Below are 22,224 nucleotides of genomic sequence, written 5' to 3' on the forward strand. Positions count from 1 at the left end.
TACATAATATTTGCTTATTCTTGACATTAAGTTAAAATAAATACTTTTATTTCACTATGAAAATATTTTCAATCAGAAGAGAAGAATCCTTATTTCATAATTTCATTTATTTCTTGAGAAAAGAGTTCAGTTAGTAATTCTATTTAGTTAGATTTTAAATCCACATAAGCCTTTTTAATTTTGGGATCCGCTTCAAGCAGAACTAATGAATACCAGAAAAGTAACGTATTTTGTGAGACAATAATTCAGTAGAAAATAAAATAGCAGCAGTATAGTATTTTGTTGTCATCGCCTTATTCATTCTCTCCACTTAAAAAAAATTATTATATGTTTATGTTTAAATTCTTTAGAAACTTTCGCTTTCGAAGTATTTTCTCATCCCTTGTCATACCATTGTAATAATTCATTCTAAATTTTTAAATCAGTATTATTTTTAACAAGATAATGTTCATTTTCTTTCTAATGAATGAGTTCACAATGCTTCACAACAGCAAAATTTACACAACATTTGGTTAAAGTGCGACAATTGCTTAATAATAAAATTTATTTATGATTTTCAATTTGGCAACCTAATGTCTAATAATGAATTTTTCTTTTGTTGTTTCTTCGCTTTAGAAACCGCTAGAAATTTTGAGTTGCCTGAAAACGTGTGTTACTGATATCGTGTCTTTCTCGGTGATCTCGCTGAATTTTCATTGAACATGAGTGGACAAGGAGCTGAAATTCGGTATTATTATTAATAATATTACTGATTCCATTTATTTTTTTATTTGTTATTATTTTTTTTCCATGTTAATTCTGATATGCTTTAAATCTTCTCGATCTTTCCTCTCTCTCTATGGTAATAGTATAGTATAATGAAATATAAAATTTCATCAGATCAGTTTGTATCTAATTTGAAAATTTTTATAACTCTTTCTGAAAGTTTTCATTCACATGAAAATCTAATATTCTATCAATTTAAAGTAGTTTTTCAAGTAGCTTAAATTGCTGTGCATTTCTTTCTTTCTTTTTTTTTTTTATATTTTTAAAGATCCTTATTTTATGGATAATAAGAAATTTTCCAAACTTTAATTTCGGAATTTTGCAGGTGAACAATGGCCGTGTGTTTATTACCGATTAATTTTTTTTTAAATATAATGTATTACTTTTCGTAGTTTGTTATGGTTCCAATAAAAACCTGCTTATCAGTGACGCATTTATGAAAATATTTAAGGATCTTTAAAATTTGAGACTTTTTCAGGGCATTCATACTTACATCCAGCCGAAAACAGGTAATTTTATATGGAAAAAAGTTTGTCTTATGACAGAAGTCTAACGTATAAGCTTTCTTCGATATTTTTCATTTAAAATATTTCCTAAAAGGGTTGTTTACGTGAATTTTTTTAAAAATATTTTACACTATACTTTCATGCAACTTTGTTTCCTATTATAATAAATGTAATTTTTTTTACCTAGTTTTTTAAAGGATAATGTTTTGAAGTCTCTGAAATTTAATATGGCTCCTCAAGTACAAATGTGCATTGTCACTTAGGAAAAGTTTATAGATATATAACATTTATTATTATTATTTGCAATGTAAATTACCTAAACTTTTATAACAATTTTTATAGATAGAAATCTCATAATCTTTTTTTATCCATTTCTTGATGAATCACAATAAAGGAGTAGCTCTTTTTTCCTACTCAACATTTAATTATTCACCAAATAATAAAGATTGGCCATTAATTGTTTAATTCAGTATGTGCTTAGCATTGGTTGTTCAAGCTTTTTTTATTCTGTGATAAAATTTTTTTTATATTTTTCTTTAAAATGATTCAGATAATTTTGGAATTCTCTTTATATCTCTTTTATTAGCTATCAGAAACTAGTTTATCTTGCCCATATTTAATGTTGAGATTTAAAATTTATAGCTTTCATCAGTAAATTCAATATTAATTTGACAGTTGTGCCATTTGCAGTTTAAAGACAAGAAATTGTAAAAATCAAATACATATTTTGTTGTAAATAAACCATTGTGGTATAGAGGTTTTATTTAATTTTGTAAATGCACATAATGAAACGTAATGGATGATGCATGATATGAAAATAAAGTGTAATGGAGGAAGCAAAGTATCTTTATTGGTGCTATATTGAAAAAGTAACATTTGTCGGAATAAAAATTTTGGTTTATGAATATCTTGCTTAATTTACTACTGAAATCTTTGGATTCTTTTTAATATTAATTGCTTTTAGATTTTAAGACTATTTTAATTTTCAGTAAGTTCACAATATTATGTTAATAATATACTTCAAATAATTTTAAAAGATTTGCTTTGATATGGGCGTATTAAAAATTCAATACAGTCTATTACCTATTTTTTAAAATCTGAGTTGATGTAATATCTAAATCTTTATATCTTTTAAGGATTTAATATGGGAAAGCTAATTTTTATTACTCGAGTGCATGAAAACATTATTTTAATATAGTTGTAAGAACTCAGAATCCCAAATAGTTATTAATTTCACCTTATTTTATTAGCCTTTTAAACAAATAATAATAATAATGGTCCTAAATATGATGAATATTTTTTTATATGAATAAATTGTTCAGTTTTGAATGAGAGTTGCCTCTGAGCTGCTGCATATGGCTTAAGAATTGGGATAGTATCAGATCGCAATATATTTGATAAATTAGGAAATTGATCTGTAATAATAATTTGCCATCTGGCTATTGCTACTCTTTGTTTATTGCATAATTGAAGAGAAATTAATATAAAGCAGAAAAATATACCTTCAACATAATCATATTTATTATAGTAATTGTTATTTTTCTATGGCCTATTCTTCTTTATTGATGTAGAGCATATGGCTTAAAAATCGAAATAGTATATAAATCTATTTGGTAAATTAGGAGATTGGTCTGCAATAATAATTTGCCATCTGGCTATTGCTATTCTTTTTTTAGTGCACAATTGAAGAGAAATTAAGAATGTAAAGCAGAAAAATTTGCCTTCAACATAATCATATTTATTATAGTGATTGTTATTTTTCTATGATCTACTCTACTTTATCAACTTTTCTCATTCTCAGTAAATGCACTCGTCTTAGCAATAAATTGCAAATTCATCAGAACCATACTATTGATAATAAATTTGAAAAATTCCCCCCCCCCTCCCCCAACTGCCTAAAAAAGTTTTTTCTCATTCTATCTACTGTTCTAATTCACTCCTTCATAACTACTCATGAAGATAAGGAAGTAGTATTACATATTTTTAAAAATTCCTAGAATGTTTATATGAAAAGGGAGTGTTAGAGTGATCCCATGTATGTAGTTCAAGTTATTTTATATGCATAAAAATACTGGAAACCTCTAGTCTGTATTCATAAAATTGATATTTAAGGCTGTGACATTAGAATGAATATTTTTTTTTAGTTTAATATTTTAAAATTATTATTTTTTAGCAATTTGCAGCATATATTATAAGATTATGGTTTAGATACATTTTCATTAATGATTAAAAACAATATATATAATATCTTAAAATGTTTATTGTAAATGAATTAGATAGAGCATGCTCTAAAAAGCAGTTTACTCTTGTTTGTAAAAAAATTTCTGATGTATTGAAATATATTTGTGCTAAAAATATAATTTTATTTCTAACACAAAAGGAAGTAGTTGTTCATCTAATAATAGAAGAAAAATAATCTGCTCTTGGTCTGTTATCTTTATTATTTGTGACTGGTATTTAAAGAATTTTCTAAGAAGTGCGCTTTTAGATAAATATCCTCTACTTCGTTGTTTAATCATGTTGATCTTGTAAGTGCATCCCTATTCTATTTATATTACTTCCTCCTTTCTGGAAATATGTTACTATTAACAATAAAAGTTCTATGACAGTTAAAGCCTAGCTGTTAATATCTTTTCCTCAAATGTATATTGAAAGTTATTTTACTCTATTTTTACTCTGTAAATGCTCATATTCTTATTTCTAATTCACAAAACTGATAATAGATTTTTCACTCTTAATATAAGTTAATTGAATACATAATTTACAAAGAAAAGAAAGTAGACACATTTCACAATTCAAAATTTAATTTGGAATACTATTTTTTCTTTTCATTTTAATTTTAAAAAAAGATACATATTATTGTTGTTCTTAATTTAAAATTTCATGTCATTTCTTTTTGCTATAAAGCTATTTCAATCTTGTTTTATTGATGTTGTAGTCATCATGCTAGTCTTTTAAACAAAGCAAATTTAAAGTTTTTTCACTTCCATTTTATGTGTTATTTTATAGTAATAGGAAGAGAAACTCGTGCATTCCTTTTAAATTTAATCTTTGAAATTAGAATTGCGTTGTTGGAATTCTCAAATATCAGTATTGCCTTATTATGTGAAGGATCTCTTATCTAGTATTGTAGATGGCTTAAAAAGAATAAGAAGGAAAGAAAAAAAAGGAAACTATTTTTAACCTTAACATAATATGTGATTATTTTTCCTGATCAGCTTTCAAACGCCTTCTTATAGATAAATTGATACTTTCAGATTAACCCGTCAACCAGTCAGTGCTCGTAAAATGCACCAATCCTTTGGCACCATCATAATGAAAAGCAATTTGTAGTTATTGGTGCAAAGCTACCTTTTGGGGATATCGGATGTGGCGAAAATTGTTGACGGGATAATCCCAAAGTACCAATAAATTTGTTTAGCTCTTTGAAACTGAGTTGTAATTATCTCCTTGCCTTTTTGGAACTGTCGTATATTTCTCAAAAAGCTCTCACAAATTTTTTCTCAGTTCTTTTTCAGTTTCTTTCTTGGAAGAAATTTGATAGATTTTCTGTACTTAATTTTTGTATACATGATGATTTAAAGCTAAAAAAAAAATATTAATTTTGTGTTGAATTTTACAATAAAATTTATATAGTACAGTGTAACAAAAGTGCAGCATTTGTATTTATATAATTTGTGGATGCTTACATTTAAATTGCATATGAAGAAAATACTGACAAAATGGAAAAGGAAGTCTCAGGAATTTGAAAAACCCTTTGGAAACTACATTATTGCGATTAATTGAAAACATATCTAAAAAATGTTGATTATCAGTATTAATTATAAATTTTAGTAAGATTTGTAATTTTATGAATAGCATTAAAATTGTTTCATAAAATGTTTATTTGATTTGTTTTCTGATTATTTGCTTATATTTACTTTCCTGTTATTTTTAAGACCTCCACCTATTACTTGGGCTCAAAGAAGACATCTGCTTTACTTAACTATCAATGTTACAGATTGTAAGAAACCTGATATTAAGCTAAGTACTGACAAGTTATATTTCAGGTATTGTCTTTTCTTTCATAAAATTAATTACAATTCTGATTAAAGTTTAAAAAACACCATTGATATGCACATTCCCATTTTTCACAATATATATTTGTCAAATTTAGTCACTATAGATCAAGTAGTCTGACTTAAAGAAGGTAGTTCTTGTATCTTTTAAAAATAACCTTCTTTCTTGTAGTTCATTACTAAGGTTGTTTCTTTTGAAATATTTTGAGAATATTAAATCTATATTATGTGTTCAAAACAATACTGTTTCTGATCAATTATATAACAGTTTCAGATTTATTTATTTATTTGCAAAATCTTTTTTTTTTTTAAATAATTCATTATTTAAACTATATTTAATACTTTGCTAATCAGTTGAAGCTGAAATTTTTTTTTGATTAATTGCATTTCATTTATTCTTAATATAATTAAGTTATTTCATTAAAAAAATTGCTTATTTTGAATATTTAAATATATGCTTTGTTTAACAAATGCCAATTTTTAAAAAACAACAACAATATGCTTCATAAAATTAAGAGTACATAAAATTAAATTTGAAGAGACCATATTGACTGTATTAAATTTTAAGATAATTATAGTAGTTTATAACATAATGTGCTTTGAGCAATTTATTTTTCAAAATTTAGATGGCATTAAAATACTTTCATCCTTAATTTTCTTGTTAGATTATCTCCATTCGTGTTCAATCTTTATTTCTTGCTTTGAAAAGTTTCACATGAAATCGGAAAGTATGTGTAAAAGTACTAAAAATTCAAGTTGGCTTTGCTGTAATTATTGCTTCTCTGTATTAATCTGTCTGATTTCTCCTATATAATATTATGATTTGTAATTAATTAGAAAAAAAAAGGATAATTTTGTAGATATATTTACTCTATTCTTGTGTTTTGTTTCCATACTTCATTATTGATAGTGCATTCTTTAGCGATATTTTTTAGAATGTGTTTTTTAACTTTTTACATCTTAAAAGAATTTATGAGAAAAAAAATTTCAAAGTTGAACTTTAATAGATATTTTTTATGTTTTGTGATCATATATTTCTTTAATTTTGTTTAAATTTTCAGATTTATTTATATGTTTGTTTTTCATAGGGGGACAAATGGTGAAGGACAGGAGTATGAAGTTACTCTGGAATTCTTAAATGAAGTTAATCCAGATGTAAGTGATATCATAAATAACAAGCTAATCATCAAATTCTCTATAATTATTTAATCATAAATGTTCGTATAAAAGCTGAAAGTTTATCTGAAGTCTCAAATTTAATTATTTGAATGTCTTTATATCATTGCAAGTATAAATAATTTTCTTGGTTGGTTTTATTATGTACATTTTTATGTATTTATATTCTATAACAGTGTTTTTAAATTTTTAATGTATGAAATTTTCTTTTTGATTATTTTATTTAAGTAATAAAGTATTTTCATAGTGTTAGAAATCACTATTATGCTGCTTAGATTTATTAATATTACCAAATATTTTTCAAAAAAATTTACAACTATATGTGTGTGTGAGAGAGAGAATAATTATTAAAAGAATAGTAGCAGTTTTGTTTTTATTTGTTAGATATTCTTCCTTGCTACATAAAAATAGAAGCTTGTCCCCCCCCCCCTTTCCACTACTATTGGAAAGGAGAGTTTGCAGTTATAAATAATATCATTATTCTTGAAAATAGACTTAATATTTTAAATCCAATAAATTCTCTAGAATTATATTTGGAGTCGTAAATCAAATTATAACAAATAATCGATACCCAAGTATTCAAAATTTTCAATAAATTCTCCCTGTATTTATTTTGAAGTTAAATAAGTGCAAAATCTTTTTAATGCATTTTTTTCTTTCTTTTTTTATGGAAGTTGAAAAAGGTTTTGAGAAAATCTAAAAGTTGAATCCAAATATCTTTTATTGTTTTATTAATTTAAACTTATCACAAGATTCCATTGAAGAATTCTAATTCTGTATTGTTTGTACAAGAATAAATTGTACTAATTAAAAATTGTCAAATGTGTTGAAAGTAAGGTGGTCTTAAAATAGATATTACATTTGAGTATCAACAGTGCAGTTTTTCTTTACTTTTATAAATTTAATTGCAGACCAAGCAGCTGTTTGCTGTTTATGAGCATTAAGGAATATATAATTATAATGCCTATTGCTATAATTTTTGACTATGTAGATATTAATAATTATTTTTTAATATTATTAAAATTAATAATTAATCTGGTAATATATTTTTAATAAGAAGGCTTCATTTAGTTTAAACACAATAACAGATTACAAGTTTAAATGAAAATTAATAAATAGAAATAAAATCAAAACTTTAAAAAAATTAAAACTTGTAATGTCATTCTTTTATTAAAAAATCCTTTAGTACACATACTCATTTTTTGAACCCTAACATAAGCAGAAAATCATTTTTATCCTAAATTATTAGACACTTGCTCTTTATTTTATTGATTTTTTATACAAAAATGAAATATGGTAAAAGTAAAAGGATGTTTTTTTTTCATTTATTTCAAATATGTTATATTTTGTCACAAAAATGATTTCTAATTAGAAAAATGAAAATTGAATTTATCCTCTTTTTTGTTCCTTATGTCTTCTTTATTCATTTCTATTTTATCTGTTATATTCATATAAAACTTATTGCTACTAGGGCAAGTAATTTTTTTCTTAGTTTTTCAAGATTAATATTTGAAATTGTTTTGATAAAAAAAACCTTAAGCATTCATTTTTTGTCTTTAAATTTTAAATAAATGCTCAAAAGAAGCTTTTATTATTCCCCTTTCAGAATTACGTGAGTTTTGAAATAAATTTGATCATAAAATAATCACAAATTTTAATTATAAATTTCAAGACGGTTTTTTGCATATTAAAGAGAATGTATTTATATATGGAGTTGCGACATTTTTTAAAAGAAGAAAAAGGCTTTCTATCAGATTTATTGGAACATTCAAAATTCTTCAGAATCTGCAATTTCTGAAGAATTTTGAATGTCCCAATAAATCTGATTAAAATTATTATCTAGATCATTTTCCAAAATTACATTAGTATTAGATGAATTTAGCTATTATCAATTTTATTATTTGTTTGAACACTTGTGAGAAGATTCCTGAGCCATTGCTGCTCAAATACATATGCTTTTATAGAGATAAAATGAATTTGGAACAATAGCACATACATGGGTCAATTTGACCCCAATCCCTCACTAAAAAAATGAGATAGTTTGTTCCATTGCTTCTTGCTATTCTTTTCTTCTTACAGCCCACCCACCCCCATGAGGGGTTTAAGGAGTAACAAATTAAGATTTTATATCTTATTAATAAAATTATGTAAGATTTAAAATATTATTTCTCTAGAATTTCTACTCAAAGAGAAAAGATGAAGTCAAAAAGCCCCTGTATATGTATATTGATGTGTTAAGAGTAATTTTTGAAATTTTGATAATATCATTGAGATGTGTATCTTGTTATTTCAATTTTAGATTTTATTAAATTTAAATCTCTTATCTTTTAAATCTTTATATTTAGTGGGGTTTTTTTTCTTCTTTCTATTGCAATCGGTGAAAATGATTTACACTTATCCGAAATTCAGAATATTGAATCTAATGAATTATTATGCACATTTCAGACTTCAAAGCAGTCTGTAAAAGATCGAGCCATTGATTTCATCATCATGAAGAAAGAGCCAGGACCATACTGGAACAGGCTTTTGAAAGATAATAAAAAGGTGACATTATTAATTTTTCTTATGTCTTATAAATTATTTGTTCATATATTGCCATTTGCTTGTTATTATAATTTGTTATATATTTTTTCATTGTTAATATTTAAGCAAAACATTTGCTTAACATCATCATCATTTTTTACTTATTAATTTTAGTGATCTTGTTTGAATCATTAATTCGTATATTTATATTTAAATGCAATTAGTTGACTTTTTCTCTTGTTTATCAGAATTATCTTGCTTATCAGAATAAATTTTTATTATTGTTGGCATTCATCGTAATATGCACTTATTTAAAGAAAACTTTCCACTCAGAAAAAAGGCTTTGTACTATCAAAAAAATTTTTTCTTAAGAAAATGTAGCACAGTTTCATAGTACTAGTGATGTAAAATAGTTCAAATGTAGCTACACTTATTGTATGAAGATAAATCAGTTTCACTAATACAATTTTATATTTAAAGAATTTGATAAATTTTCATATATTTAAAAGCAAATTTATCATTATAGTTTTGCAAAGCTTGTTAATAAAAACCTTTGCAGTGATAAAAAAAAATTGAAAGATTCAAACTGTCTGAAACCTCATAACATTATATTTCAGGTTTGATTCATTTTATTCGTTCATTCTTAAAATATATTCTTAATTATATAGCAGTGATAACATGCACACAAAAATGTATCTAATATTAAAGCAATTCTTGTTTATATGAATGCAATAACTAAACACAAATACAAGTATTGCTATAAATTATACTTAAAAATATTTTGAAATATATAATTATTATTTAAAGAAGCATTGTAGAGAAATAATTTATACCTTTAGAAAGCTAACTCTGTAAATCTTAATGTAGTGTGTGATAATTTTGAATTATTGAGAGAAAATATTAATTTAATTAACTTTTAATTAATATAAAGTAAAAATTTCTTAATCAACATATGTACAAAGAAGTAAATTTGGTATCTCTTGGCCCAGTTAAAATTATCAGCTTTTTAAATTTTTAATTAAAATAAGGAAAAACTTTCTTAGTGAACATCTACTATATAAGAAGCAAGTTCTTACTAACTTTCCAAAGTTAGTAGATGTATATCCAGTGCGACTCTATATTTACTTTGTAGCTTTTGAATTATCAAGGATATGATTAATGGATTGATTTAGTTTATTTATCTTTTTAGTATCACTGGCTTAAAGTAGATTTTGCAAAATGGAAAGATGAAGATGATCAAGATTTTGATTTAAATGATGAATCAGATTTTGAGGAGGTAAGTATAAATCAAATATAAAATTAAATAGTAATTTTTATTTCTCAGTTTGAAACATTGAATTTTTTGTGTCTTATTTTAAATGCAGTTAATATATGTGGTTACTTTTATCAACATAACTTCTAAATTAATCAATATTCTTATTAGCAAATGTAATGGGTTAGTTATACATGCTTATGGTTTCTTTCATATTTAATACAATTGCTTTGTTTCATTTAGCATTAGATTTCACCAGAGTTTATTGTCATTTTTGACATTTTTCTAAAATATGAAAAATGAATTGATAATAATAACAAGTGAAAGCTGTTGAAGCAATAGAGACCTGTTTTGTTCCTATGCATAATGCAGTAATAAATTTAGGTTACTTTATGAGAATAATTTTTAAGATTTCAATCAATCTCTCTATATATAATGTTTTGTATTTAATGATTAATTAATTAATTGTTTCATGATTTTTTTTGTGGTCTGTTATATTTTTTTTTTAATCATTAGTATTTGTTATAGCAATTTAATATAATTGTTACTAATAATGATTTATTTTATGAAATGTTAAATTAAAATTTTCTTTTTTCCCCTCTCAATTTTAGGAAATCATACCGGTATGTTAAAATTTCATTTATTATTTTATTTAATTTCATTGAATGTTATTTTAGATGATGAAACAAATGGGAGGTTTGCAATCATCAAGTAATGATTTAACTGATCTGGTAAGTTAAACTTACGTGATTGGCCCAACTGTCTCTAACAATGTGTGCTGTTTAAATATGAACTAAACGCTTGACAGTAATTCCAAATTAGTTATTTGAATGTATTGCAAACCTGCCTTGCATGAATCTTATGCCCTTAGGACTGTACTAGAACTTTCTTTCCTTCTAGAATTAAAGAATTACTTTTTTTTTATTTTCCTACCTTATTCTGCAAGTTGCTTTCTTTCAGACTTCTGAACTGTCAAAGAAAATTATTATCACATTGAAAAAGAAATATGGAACAGTATAGATATTAAAAATATTTTTGTTAAACTTTTTTTTTTTTTGTCACTCTAAATGAATAAGGTTTTGAAGTATAAATTGACTGATTTATACTACTGATTTGTCCCTCTTTATTTCCATTAATTAAATTAAAATGTATAATAGAGACCTCCTTTGAGCATGCTAACATTTTTTTTAAACTTTATTTCTGAAAATCATGTTACTTACTAGGAATGTGTTTATTTATTTATTGACAATGAATTTTAAAAGGGGAGTTCTGATTTAAAATTTTGCTCAATTGAAAGTTTTTTTTATGGCTTTGAACAATAGACATGTGAAGAGAGTTTTTGTATATTTAGCAATTTATAAAATTAAAGTATTCTTCAGAATATTTTAAAAGGAATATTTGACCTTTCCACCCTCCATTGCTAGCCTTTAGTGAGGGTTTTGAGATTTAATTGGAAGATCTAATGTTTTTATGGCAATCATTTTGTTATTCTAATCTACACTTTACTAAAGACTTGTTTATTTGACGACTTTTCTCTCTATAGAAAAATCGTACACCTATTCAATTTTTCACTTACCAAGAAAGTATTTATTTTATATTTTGCTATCAATGCATGTATTGCAAATTAAGCTAAATAGATACTTTTACAATCTCTCTTTATAAAACTTTAATTCTATTTATTGTTAATAATGGAGAACATACTACAAAAAATTTTAAAATCTTTTAAATGTAAAAAAAAAAAAAAAAAAAAATTCTGACTGGCAAAATCTGACTTTTGCATTTGTTCATCATGGTAAAAAATTGGGTTAAAATGTACTTTAATTTAAATTGAAAGGAAATATAAAATTTTATATGATTAACTCATTACTCCCAAAATAACATTGAATATTTCTATTTTTTCATTAAAGATGAAGCTGTTTAAAATGTAATTACTTTGTGAATTCATGGAATATCATATTTTGACTTGAATGATAGTTTAGCCTTATCACCAATTTATGCCAAACATTCATTTTTATAGAATTTTATGATTTATTTTCTTTAAAAACTTTTAACTTTTTATTACTTAAAGAATTTTCACAATTGCTTTTTCATAGTCTACTGATTCAAATTTGTCAAATAAATTTTTTTAAAATTAACTTATTGTTAAAATATGATCCAAATTTCTGTAGAATAATCTAGTGTCAAAAATTTCTTTAATGTGACTTGAAATTAAAAATGAAAAATTTTTTAAACCATAATTTTGCTTGAGGTTTTTTTCTACTGTGCAGTCTGTTCAATCAAATAAGGCAATAAAAATTTGTCACTTAAAAAACATTTAGAGGATCTGAATTCAGAATAATTTTCCTGTTTCCTGTAGGTAATAATTTTAATTTTTTTATTTTTATTTTAGTAGGAATTGAAAACTACCTTGTAGTGTTAAGAATGGTTAATAAATTCTTTATATTCTTTTAGCATCTAAAATAAACTTATAATGCTTTGCTGGTCATATTTGCCGTTTAAATTTCTTAAAAGATTATGCAATTATTTTGATTAGTACTTGTAAAGGGCTTCTTATCCTGTTTGAATAAAAAATTGAATTGTATCTGTTTTAATCATAAAGTGTGCATGGAACCTAATGGTCCCATAGCAAAGGCATTGGAATGCTAAGGTTTATAATAAATATATTATAACTATTGTTCTACCTTCAGATTTGTAAATGAAAATTGATAGTTAAAATCGGTTTACTTAATTTAAATATAGCATTGAGTGAAATATTAAAATCAGATTAGATTTTTGAAGCTTACTATGATTTATGCTTCTCATTCGTTAATTTCTGGTTGTTTTAAAGCTGTTGTATTATGCTAAAAGTTTCCATTACGCAAATAATTGATCAAGGTGTTTAATTTTTAATGTTTTTGCCTGGAGGAAATTTAAGAATGCTCATAAAAAGACAGGAAAATATTCCCCCACCCCCTTTTTATTCATATAAATAAAAGATATGGTCTGATTTCCCTAAAATCAGAAATTATATTTAATTACAAAAAAAAAAATGCTTTTCTGCAGTTAACTGCAGAAAAGCATTTTTCTGCAGTTAACTTCTAACAGCAAACTTCTAACATTTGGCTATTTAAATAGCCAAATGTTAGAAGTTTGACACTCCTTTGGGGGGGGGGAGGATCTTTTTTTAAAGATATATGTTGGCAGTCCCAAAAGAAAACCATAATTCCATTATAAAAGCAATGCAGTTTGAATTTAAGCATTCAAAAAAAGCCTTGTATTTTAAGAATTGCAAAAATAAAATTGCATCTCCTGAGTAGAACATAAAAAATTGAATTTACTCAAGAATTAGAATCGTGAAACATTATTAAAATCCAAATGTAAAATGGGATAAATTGCATCTGAATGAACATTTCTTAATTTTATAATTTTGAAAAAGGCAAAGGAGAAAAAAAAATTAAGCAACATTACAAATTTGCAAAAAGGAAACAAATTACAAATTTAATTATTTTAATTTACTAGGTCAAATGAAAAAGGGTCAATTTTTTTAAACCTGTTTATTTAGAAAAGCAGGTATTTATATTTTGCCTTATGACTTATCACTCTACTCATTTTATGTGTGGTAATTGAATAGTACAAGGGAGGAAAATGAGCTTCTAGATGGCTAGTGAGACATATTTTTTTAAATAGGGAGAATGAAATCTTAATTGTGTACTGATAGGGCATCTGCATTGTTAGTAGATATTGAACAGTCCTTAATTTTCATTTATATTCCCAGAAATAGGCTGATTATATCTTAATAAAATGCTGTCTGTGCCCATGTTTTCAAATGAAAGTTTTGTGTTTTTAGGTAGATGAAGATTAGCTGAGATAGTTTTTTTTAAAAAAAACTAATCATTTGTACTCAAGCTGTTACAGATCATCTTTAAGTGAGTAAATTTGAAGCATTTTTAATAGATACATAAGACATTTTATGGAAATATAATATATTAATAGTTTTCCTGGATTTTTATACCCAGTAAAAGTATCTTAGTTTTTAGTTTTTATTTTAAAGAAATTGAATTGTCTGTTTCCTTTATAATTATATAAACTGTGTGAAATGCTATCCCTTCTTAATTAATTTAGTAATAATTATGATTATTTAGACTTGAAAAATATTTGTTACTAGAAACACTGAAGCAGAAGTGATATTATAAGTTGGTTAAGGTTATGGGATATTTTTGCTTTAAAAAGTATATTATTAAAAATAAGTGTGTCTAATACCAATAATTTTTTAGTTTATAGTAATTATAAAGCAATGTAAGTTTAAAACTTTTTGAAAATTTAAGACATGTTAAATCATTAATCTTAATAATTATAAAGCTATTCAAAAGAATTATTGCTTTTGGTGAAAATTAAATTTCCATTTTTTTTATATTAAAATTCTCTTTATTATACTCTAGGGAATAAAAAGCAATATGAAATTTTAAATATGTTATTTGAAGAAAAGGAAAAATTCATTTCATAAAGACATGCATAGGAAAACTCCAAAGAAAACCATAATTTTAATTGAAGCATTAGTATAATGTATATTTCTCTGCTAAAAATACATTATCTAGAAACTTTATAAAATAATAATTGTGCTTTTTTGAAAAAAAAAAAAAAAAAAAAAATCTTTTGGCCAGTTTAATTTTGGCTTAAGACTTTTTAAATTGATTGACAAATATTTCCTATTGGAGAAGGAGAAAAAAAATGCTGTAAATGATGTGAATAGTTAAGCTTTATGTTGTTTGAGTTAATAAATGAATACAGAATATAAATTTTTATACATTACCGTGCTTCATCTTATTAATCAAATTTTCTTTGTATTGTAATAAGTGAGGGAAGGGAAAAAAATACTCTTTATGAATCAAAACTGATTGATGTTATGAAGCTTTAAATAACATTAGTTTACATGGTTTTGATGGCAACCTCAAAAGCCACTTAGTACATGGCATTTTTTAGGCTTAAAATAATGGAATGGAAGACTTGATAATTGTCAGTTTTGGTCTTTAAATAATGGGATTTTTCAGCCTTATTTCAAATGTTTTTCAAGAATATCATCAATAATAATGATAAATATTTTTGAGTTGGCTCAGATATACTTTGAAGGGTAATAAAATGTGCTTCAGAGCAAGGGGTTTTTTTTCTCCCCTGAAATTTTAATTAAAAAGGATTTAGATTTCTTTTGGTAGTTCTGCATAAACTATTTTTACACCATTGTAAAGTTCAAAAAATTATTCTTTCAATGGTGCCAATTAAGTAGATGTAAAATTCTTTAGATTTAATTAACTTCTAAGCATATACTTAAATATATTTCACAATGATATTTATATTGTTGCGGATGAAATCAAAATCACTTTCATTGTTTCAGCAAATATTTAGTTATGTGATTTTCTTCTGCTGTTGAAAGGTAAAGGAGGGTATTGTGTAATATCTGTAGTTAATAAAGTGAATAAGAAGTTATAACTCTAAATTTAGAAGGTAGATGAACCAGACATGTGATATCAACTGGTCTCCATTAAGAAATTTATATACACAATGAAAATAAAATGTTTGGAGATTTTATGGAGATGAAATTAAATATAACTAATATATCCTGCAAATTAGAAGATCATCATAGGCAATTAATAACTAATAAAACTGAATAAAAATCTAGAGTTTTTAATTATTTCAGAGTACAGTTTTTCTCTCTCAAAAAATTTGAAATATAACTTTACAATACTTGGGGATGTTTTTAACTCATTACATATTAAAGAGCAAAACCTTGTATAGATTGGTTCCTGAAATAAAATGTTTTTAGATATTGATTTTTATCTGCAAAAGTAATCAAAAAATTCTTTTATTCTAGGAAAAATTATATTTTTCTAGTGAAATTAATTTTTGTGTTTTAGGATATTTAAATTGTAATCTTAATTATATGCTTATATTATAGTCTTTACAATTCATATCTCTTATTACTTTTAAGAAAGGATATGAATGGTTTCTTTTATATATAGATAGATTTTTAACACTTAATGATAGTACATCATATCTCGGATGACAAAGTATTGTCAGCTATAAAAGATTAACAGTCTATATAAGGGTTAAAATTTTTATATTAAAAGACTCAATATTTAAATATTGTGTCTCTTTCTCTTCATGATGAAAAATAGTTAATTTCTATAATAGCTTCTGTATGCATATTCCATTATTTATTGTATAAAATTTTATAGTTACAATTATTTTTGATGTATCTTAATTAAACTATATTTAAATAGTTTGCACAATACATATGAAAATGCTGTGCAAAAACATTTTCATACATATGATCCCTATTTTTACTTTTTCTAAAAATATAATATTTACTTTATGGTATTTAACAATTTAGATTTAAGTATGAGTAGCACTCATAAATGGCAATTAAGAAAGAATTCTTGTCAATTTTCTTTTTAGTGCTGAAATAGAATAAAAATAATATGCATGCTATGATAATACAAAGATACTATAAAGACATTTTATGCAAATTTGAAATTCCAGTATTTTCTTTACACAATCTTTATATTTACTATCAAAATTTGCAAAAAAACAGTGTGTATTATGTTTAATTAATATAAAATTAATCCTTTCCTGCTCTCTGTCTGTTCCATTGTGTTCTTCCTTAAGAATGTTTTTTTTTTTTTTTTTTTTGTCGTCTGGAAAGACAGAATTGTATTTTAATTATGGTCAAGCAATCTTTGTTTTAATCAAAGCTGGATTTATAGTGAATTATATACTAAGCACTGCTAATCTGATGAATAATATTTGGAGCATTATTATGCCTGAATATGTTCCTATTGTATTTAAAAGTAAATGGTATAATTTAAATACTAAGTCTCATTGGTTTGTATAATCTCAAAAACGGCGAAATTTCTGCAACATGTTTTTAAATTGGCACCTCATCCACTCTTATAGTTTATGATTATAATTATTTGATTCTTTAAGAAAAGGCTTATCTGTAGATGAATTACGAAAAAGAAAAAAAGTCTCATAACTAACTGCTAATGTTTTAAAGCACATGAGTGATGTACCAGGTCTTTGAAAGGTTACAGTGACCTTATCATAATGACTCAGTTGTAAATTCAAGATCCAACCATGTAAATTACCTAGTTGAAATTTAATATTTGTTTCTCACTGCTATGGTGTAGATGCTTGGATGATGCCTTTGTATTCCAAAATTGGAAACTCTGCTCTTCAATAGCTCTTGAGTTTATTCAAAACTGGTTAATAATTACAATATGATTAAAATTAGCTAAAAATTAAATAGGCAAGAGAAAATGGCTACTTCTATTCCCACAAATATAAAAACTAAATTTTTATTTAAATAATTTAATTTTACTTATTTTGCATTTGAGATTCACTTAAAAAAATCTTTTCATTACAGTAAAATCTGAATCATTGTTCTGAGTAGTAATTTCAATATGAAATCAGAAGTTAATATCGCTAAAACATTTCATGCATTATGATGGTTGGAAAGATACATTCTTTTGAAGTTTTAATTATGATAACCTTGGAATTTCTAAAATGCTTACTAAAAAATTTTTTTTTATAAATTTATAATCTATTAAAATAAATATTGTTTATTTCTTTTTCTTTCTTCTAGGCCGATTCTGATGATGATGATGAGAACATTTAGTACTCACATTTTATCATCCCATCTGTATTATTTACACGTTTCTTACTTAATTTTATGTGTACAGTCTCATCTGTGAAATAAAATGTAACTAGAATGGTACATGTATATTTTCTTTCATGTTACTAACACAATAACTCAGTTATGTTTGAAGTATAAACGATTCCATCAGTTTTAATTCATTCTGTAATTTTATACTTTTTAAAAAGTGTGAGCAGTTAAGGAATAGTAACATTTTCAGAAATTTACTATACTTACTGGAATTGATTTTCCTCTTCATTGGAGTTTGTTTCGTGGATGAATATTAGTCCAATTCAGCAATTCCATCACATACCTCAGTAGATGGAAGTTGATCGATAAAGAAAATAAACTGGTTGGTCATATGTTTGACATATTAACTTGTTTGGTATACCACATTTTATCAATTGTTACACATTTATAGGATTATATAAATTGTTCAGTTATGATTCATGCATTCTTCAAATGATTAAGGTCTGAATAAACGGTTATTTCACAGGGTAATTAATGTGTTAATAATCATCAGGCACATATCTAGAAATATATATAAGTTTTACAGGGCTCTTGCCTTATGCGATTGCTCATTATACAGGCAAAATGTTTTTACTTATACTGACTCTTTATTAAAACATATTAAGCAGTTTTCATATCTTCCATAGTGCTATCACAATGTCTATGATGTTTTAATTTTTCCTTTTACCTTGAATTTTGAACATGTTTTAACTTAAAACTGCTGTGCCAAAATTAGGTTTAAAAAAATCTTATCTGCCAATATCTTATTCATCTCTGTAGGCAAAATGCAAGATGGCACATTTCTGCTCTTGCAAGATTCAAAGATTAAATAAATCTTCAAGTTTCAACAGATTGAAGTGAAAACTTTTAATTGAAAGGGGGTGGGAGTTGTTTGATAATGGGAGTGACAGATTTCTGACAAGGCAACTAACAAGGGCAGTAGGTTCATCTAAAATATTAGACTTATAACTAAATCAGCTTTTTAAATAAATGTACAAATTCTATGAATTTTTAAATATTAGAAATAATGTTAATATGTTACCAATTATATTTATTTACAATGACATCTACTTAAATAATTTTGTTTTTAAACATGAATGTTGCACAATCGTAAGAAGAATTTTCATAAAGTTATTAAATTGATAAAAACATTAACATGATGATGGAATTAAAATAAAAAAATAAGGTGAAGGTTTATTGAAATAAGGATCTGAAAATATATCTAATCTATCATAATTACCGAGAAGAAGTTTTCTATAACAAATATATAAAGACCTAAACAGCAAGAATCAATATCCACTGAAAATACAATTTTTTGTAAAGAAATTTATATAATTCTTACAGCTAAAATTGAGATACTAAATTATACTATATAAAAAATTATTGAACAGGTAAAAGATTGGCAACATGAAAAGTCTCTCAATTATTAAGACATAAAAAGTGGTAAAGAATATTAATGGGTTTCCACACTTTTCAGTAGTTGTGTAGATCGCCAGAATCACTGACATTAAGTTCCACTTCATGCACTATCTAATGTTACCTCTTTGTTAAGCATATATCAAGAAATTTTTTATGTATAAAATTTGTCATAAAAAAAAGGAATGCCTCTGTAACTATGTTATTATCATACCTTCAGAAAATTGGTGTTGATAGAAATGACTCGAAGGGACCAATTTGTTCAAAACGACGAACTGTTAACTGCATTAATTAACCAGATAATAATTAACAAGTACCTCGAAAATTTTCCCATTACAGTTATTTTATTTTTCAATGGTTCGATCCAGCAAGCTTTTTTATGAATATAAATATGTATGTATATCAAATTGTACTCCGAAATTTTCAATAATTCTTGAAATATGCTTAAATTTGTTTTCTGAAAACTGCCAAAAAGGTCCAACTCACCAGGAACTATAAATTAAATCTCAATTTGTTAATAGCAAAAAAAAAAAAAAAAATCAGAAATTTTAGAAGAATAAATGATATGATTTATCCTTAAAATGTGTATGATTTTTCAGATCATATATTTTTAAAATCTGATTTAAATATTGAAGCGCTTCCAATTTTTTTAACTGACCCTGTCCTGAGAATTAGCAGCCATCTTAATTTTTAAGGGAATGAAATACTTTGTTTAATCGGGTTTTATTTATATTTTATTGATTAGATGTGAATACCATAAAGACATTTTAAATTGCTAAAATTATCTATTTTTATTAAATTTTGGGAATTATTGTTAATTAAAGAGATTCATTAAGTTCCATAAGATTATTTCAATGCTCTAAGCAAATGCTTAAAGTTTTATCTAATAACATAATAATAAAATATCAAAAATGTAAGTAAAAGTTAATTAGCTAGTTGAAATTTCACTTTATGAGGGCAACCCTCATGCTGCTCTCATAAAGCTGAATCTTTTTTTATTTGTATATATACGGATTATAAGAGCAAATAAATTGACCCTCTACATTTCAGCGAATCTTCACACTTCAGGTCACATTGAGCCGAAAAATGGAGCATTTAAAATTTCATCTGTTTATATATGAGCTCGCTAACTCAAAAATGGAATGAGTTAGAAGAATGAAATTTGTCATGTTTATTGTTTACAATAAAATCATTAATTTGGATGAAATTGTGTAAAAGAAGTCTTATCTTACCACCTAAATTTATGCGAATATGATAAATAAATTTAAAAAAAGCACGGATAAAATTTTAAAATTTCAGCTCTGTTAAAAGACAGTGCTTTTCGGTCTGTCTGTCCTAAAAATTGAAACAGGATTGCATAAACGCAATATGCAAAAACTTGAATGCCTGTTTTTTGGTAAGGTTCTACTCCATCGTAGATATCAAAAATTAATAGTCTAATTTTCATGCTAATTTTTTTATTTCTGCATTTAAGCAGAAACTATAAAAAAAGTCTGTATGGAACAAAACAAATAACAGTCTGAAAGAGCGGTATCTGGTGAATAAAGCGGGTACGGTAACACATCCCGTCGAAGTGATTCTAAAGTACCTTTAAACAACAAACAGACTTTTCTTCGCAGCATTCATATGTTGCCCAAAAGATAATTAAAGTAATTATTTTGAAAAAAAAAAAAACTTTAATTTTTATAATGAATAGGTATTTTTTTTTAAACTTAAAAAAAGGTATAGAGTCGTATTTATTCATCCAATATAATACAACAATTCAAAAATAAGCGTGACTATTAATTTATATTTTGAATTAACCAAAATATATTTGAAGCATGAGAAAATCTTCACATTGTTTAATGAGGAAATTCATGCAACTAGTGAAGAAGAGTTATTAAAAGAAGGCGTTCCAGTTAGCAATTTGTTAGTGTAAATTGAAACCTTTATATAATTTCCAGGTTTAAAAAAATAATTAATTTCCTGTTTCAGTGAATCCGAGGAAGATTGTATCGATGATATTTTTTCTTTCTGAATTTTCTAACATCAAATATACATTTTCCATTACAGTCACTTCCCAGACTGGTCTCAAGGAATCAGAAACCTCTCTAACCTGTTTTGTATCCTGGTTCTGATTTTTCCGTGATTTAAAACTTTTCTTGTGTTTGCAATTTATATTGAATTTTATTGTTTAAACAATCGCTTTATAACCAAAAATTCGTTAATTCTTTATTATTTTGTATATCAATGTATAGGGTCTAAATACAATAAGGCATACAATTTTCAAGAAACAAATGCTATGATATATTCCGATACTGAGATTTTTCAATTATTGTTTCCTTGTTAAGACTGATAATAGATGAAATAGTTTTCCATTTAAAAATATTTGTCTTAAACATCATCATTTGGAGGATAATTTCATTGATCATGTGATCTGGTATATACTCTTTCTAAAGAATCAATTCATGTATAAATCAGTAATATGAACTCATCTATACAAAAACAACTCATTTTTATATCTTCCATTAAAAAGTCGATTTTGGTGAATATGAATATTAAATTCAAATGAAGCAGTCGACACGGCAAACCTAATTTTACCATTTTCGCAAAGGTAAAGAATTTTTAATTCTACAAATAAATAATTTCAACGGGATATTAGTAAATATTTTGCAAAAATATCGACTTAAAAAATAAAATTTCACCATAATTTGTTTTGTATTATAATCATATTTATTTAAATACTACGTAGAATAAAATGTCACATTTAATTATCCCATCAAGTATTACCGAATGCTGGTCAATATATCGTTGAGGAGTGTCACGCCCCAGTCTACAAATCAGTCTCACGTGAATTTTTCTTAATCGGAACAG

General features: G+C 25.1%; 1 protein-coding gene across 2 annotated transcripts; it reads left to right on the forward strand.

The window, feature by feature from the left end:
• Window positions 1–584: 584 nt before the first annotated feature.
• On the forward strand, window positions 585–18,027 carry LOC129981691 (uncharacterized protein CG16817-like). Of its 2 annotated transcripts, none has more exons than XM_056092629.1 (8): window positions 585–727; window positions 5,210–5,320; window positions 6,418–6,484; window positions 8,951–9,049; window positions 10,218–10,304; window positions 10,892–10,903; window positions 14,107–14,185; window positions 17,896–18,027. In XM_056092629.1, the coding sequence occupies exons 1-7, from the start codon at window positions 702–704 to the stop codon at window positions 14,119–14,121; spliced, it is 417 nt and encodes a 138-aa protein (XP_055948604.1). In that variant the 5' UTR covers window positions 585–701; the 3' UTR covers window positions 14,122–14,185; window positions 17,896–18,027. The 2 variants fall into 2 exon arrangements, with proteins under 2 accessions (XP_055948604.1, XP_055948603.1); XM_056092628.1 differs by lacking the exon at window positions 10,892–10,903 and adding an exon at window positions 10,958–11,011.
• Window positions 18,028–22,224: the final 4,197 nt, after the last annotated feature.

Source organism: Argiope bruennichi, chromosome 8 (genome assembly GCF_947563725.1).
Source record: "Argiope bruennichi chromosome 8, qqArgBrue1.1, whole genome shotgun sequence".
Taxonomy (NCBI): Eukaryota; Metazoa; Arthropoda; class Arachnida; order Araneae; family Araneidae; genus Argiope; species Argiope bruennichi.

What these genes read in the sequence shown, in the direction of transcription:
- LOC129981691 (XM_056092628.1), top strand. Translation starts at nt 702, where the DNA reads ATGAGTGGACAAGGAGCTGAAATTCG. An exon ending in TAAATGAAGTTAATCCAGAT is followed by an intron (nt 6,485 to 8,950) that starts GTAAGTGATATC and finishes TGCACATTTCAG; the next exon opens with ACTTCAAAGCAGTCTGTAAA. An exon ending in ATGAATCAGATTTTGAGGAG is followed by an intron (nt 10,305 to 10,957) that starts GTAAGTATAAAT and finishes ATGTTATTTTAG; the next exon opens with ATGATGAAACAAATGGGAGG.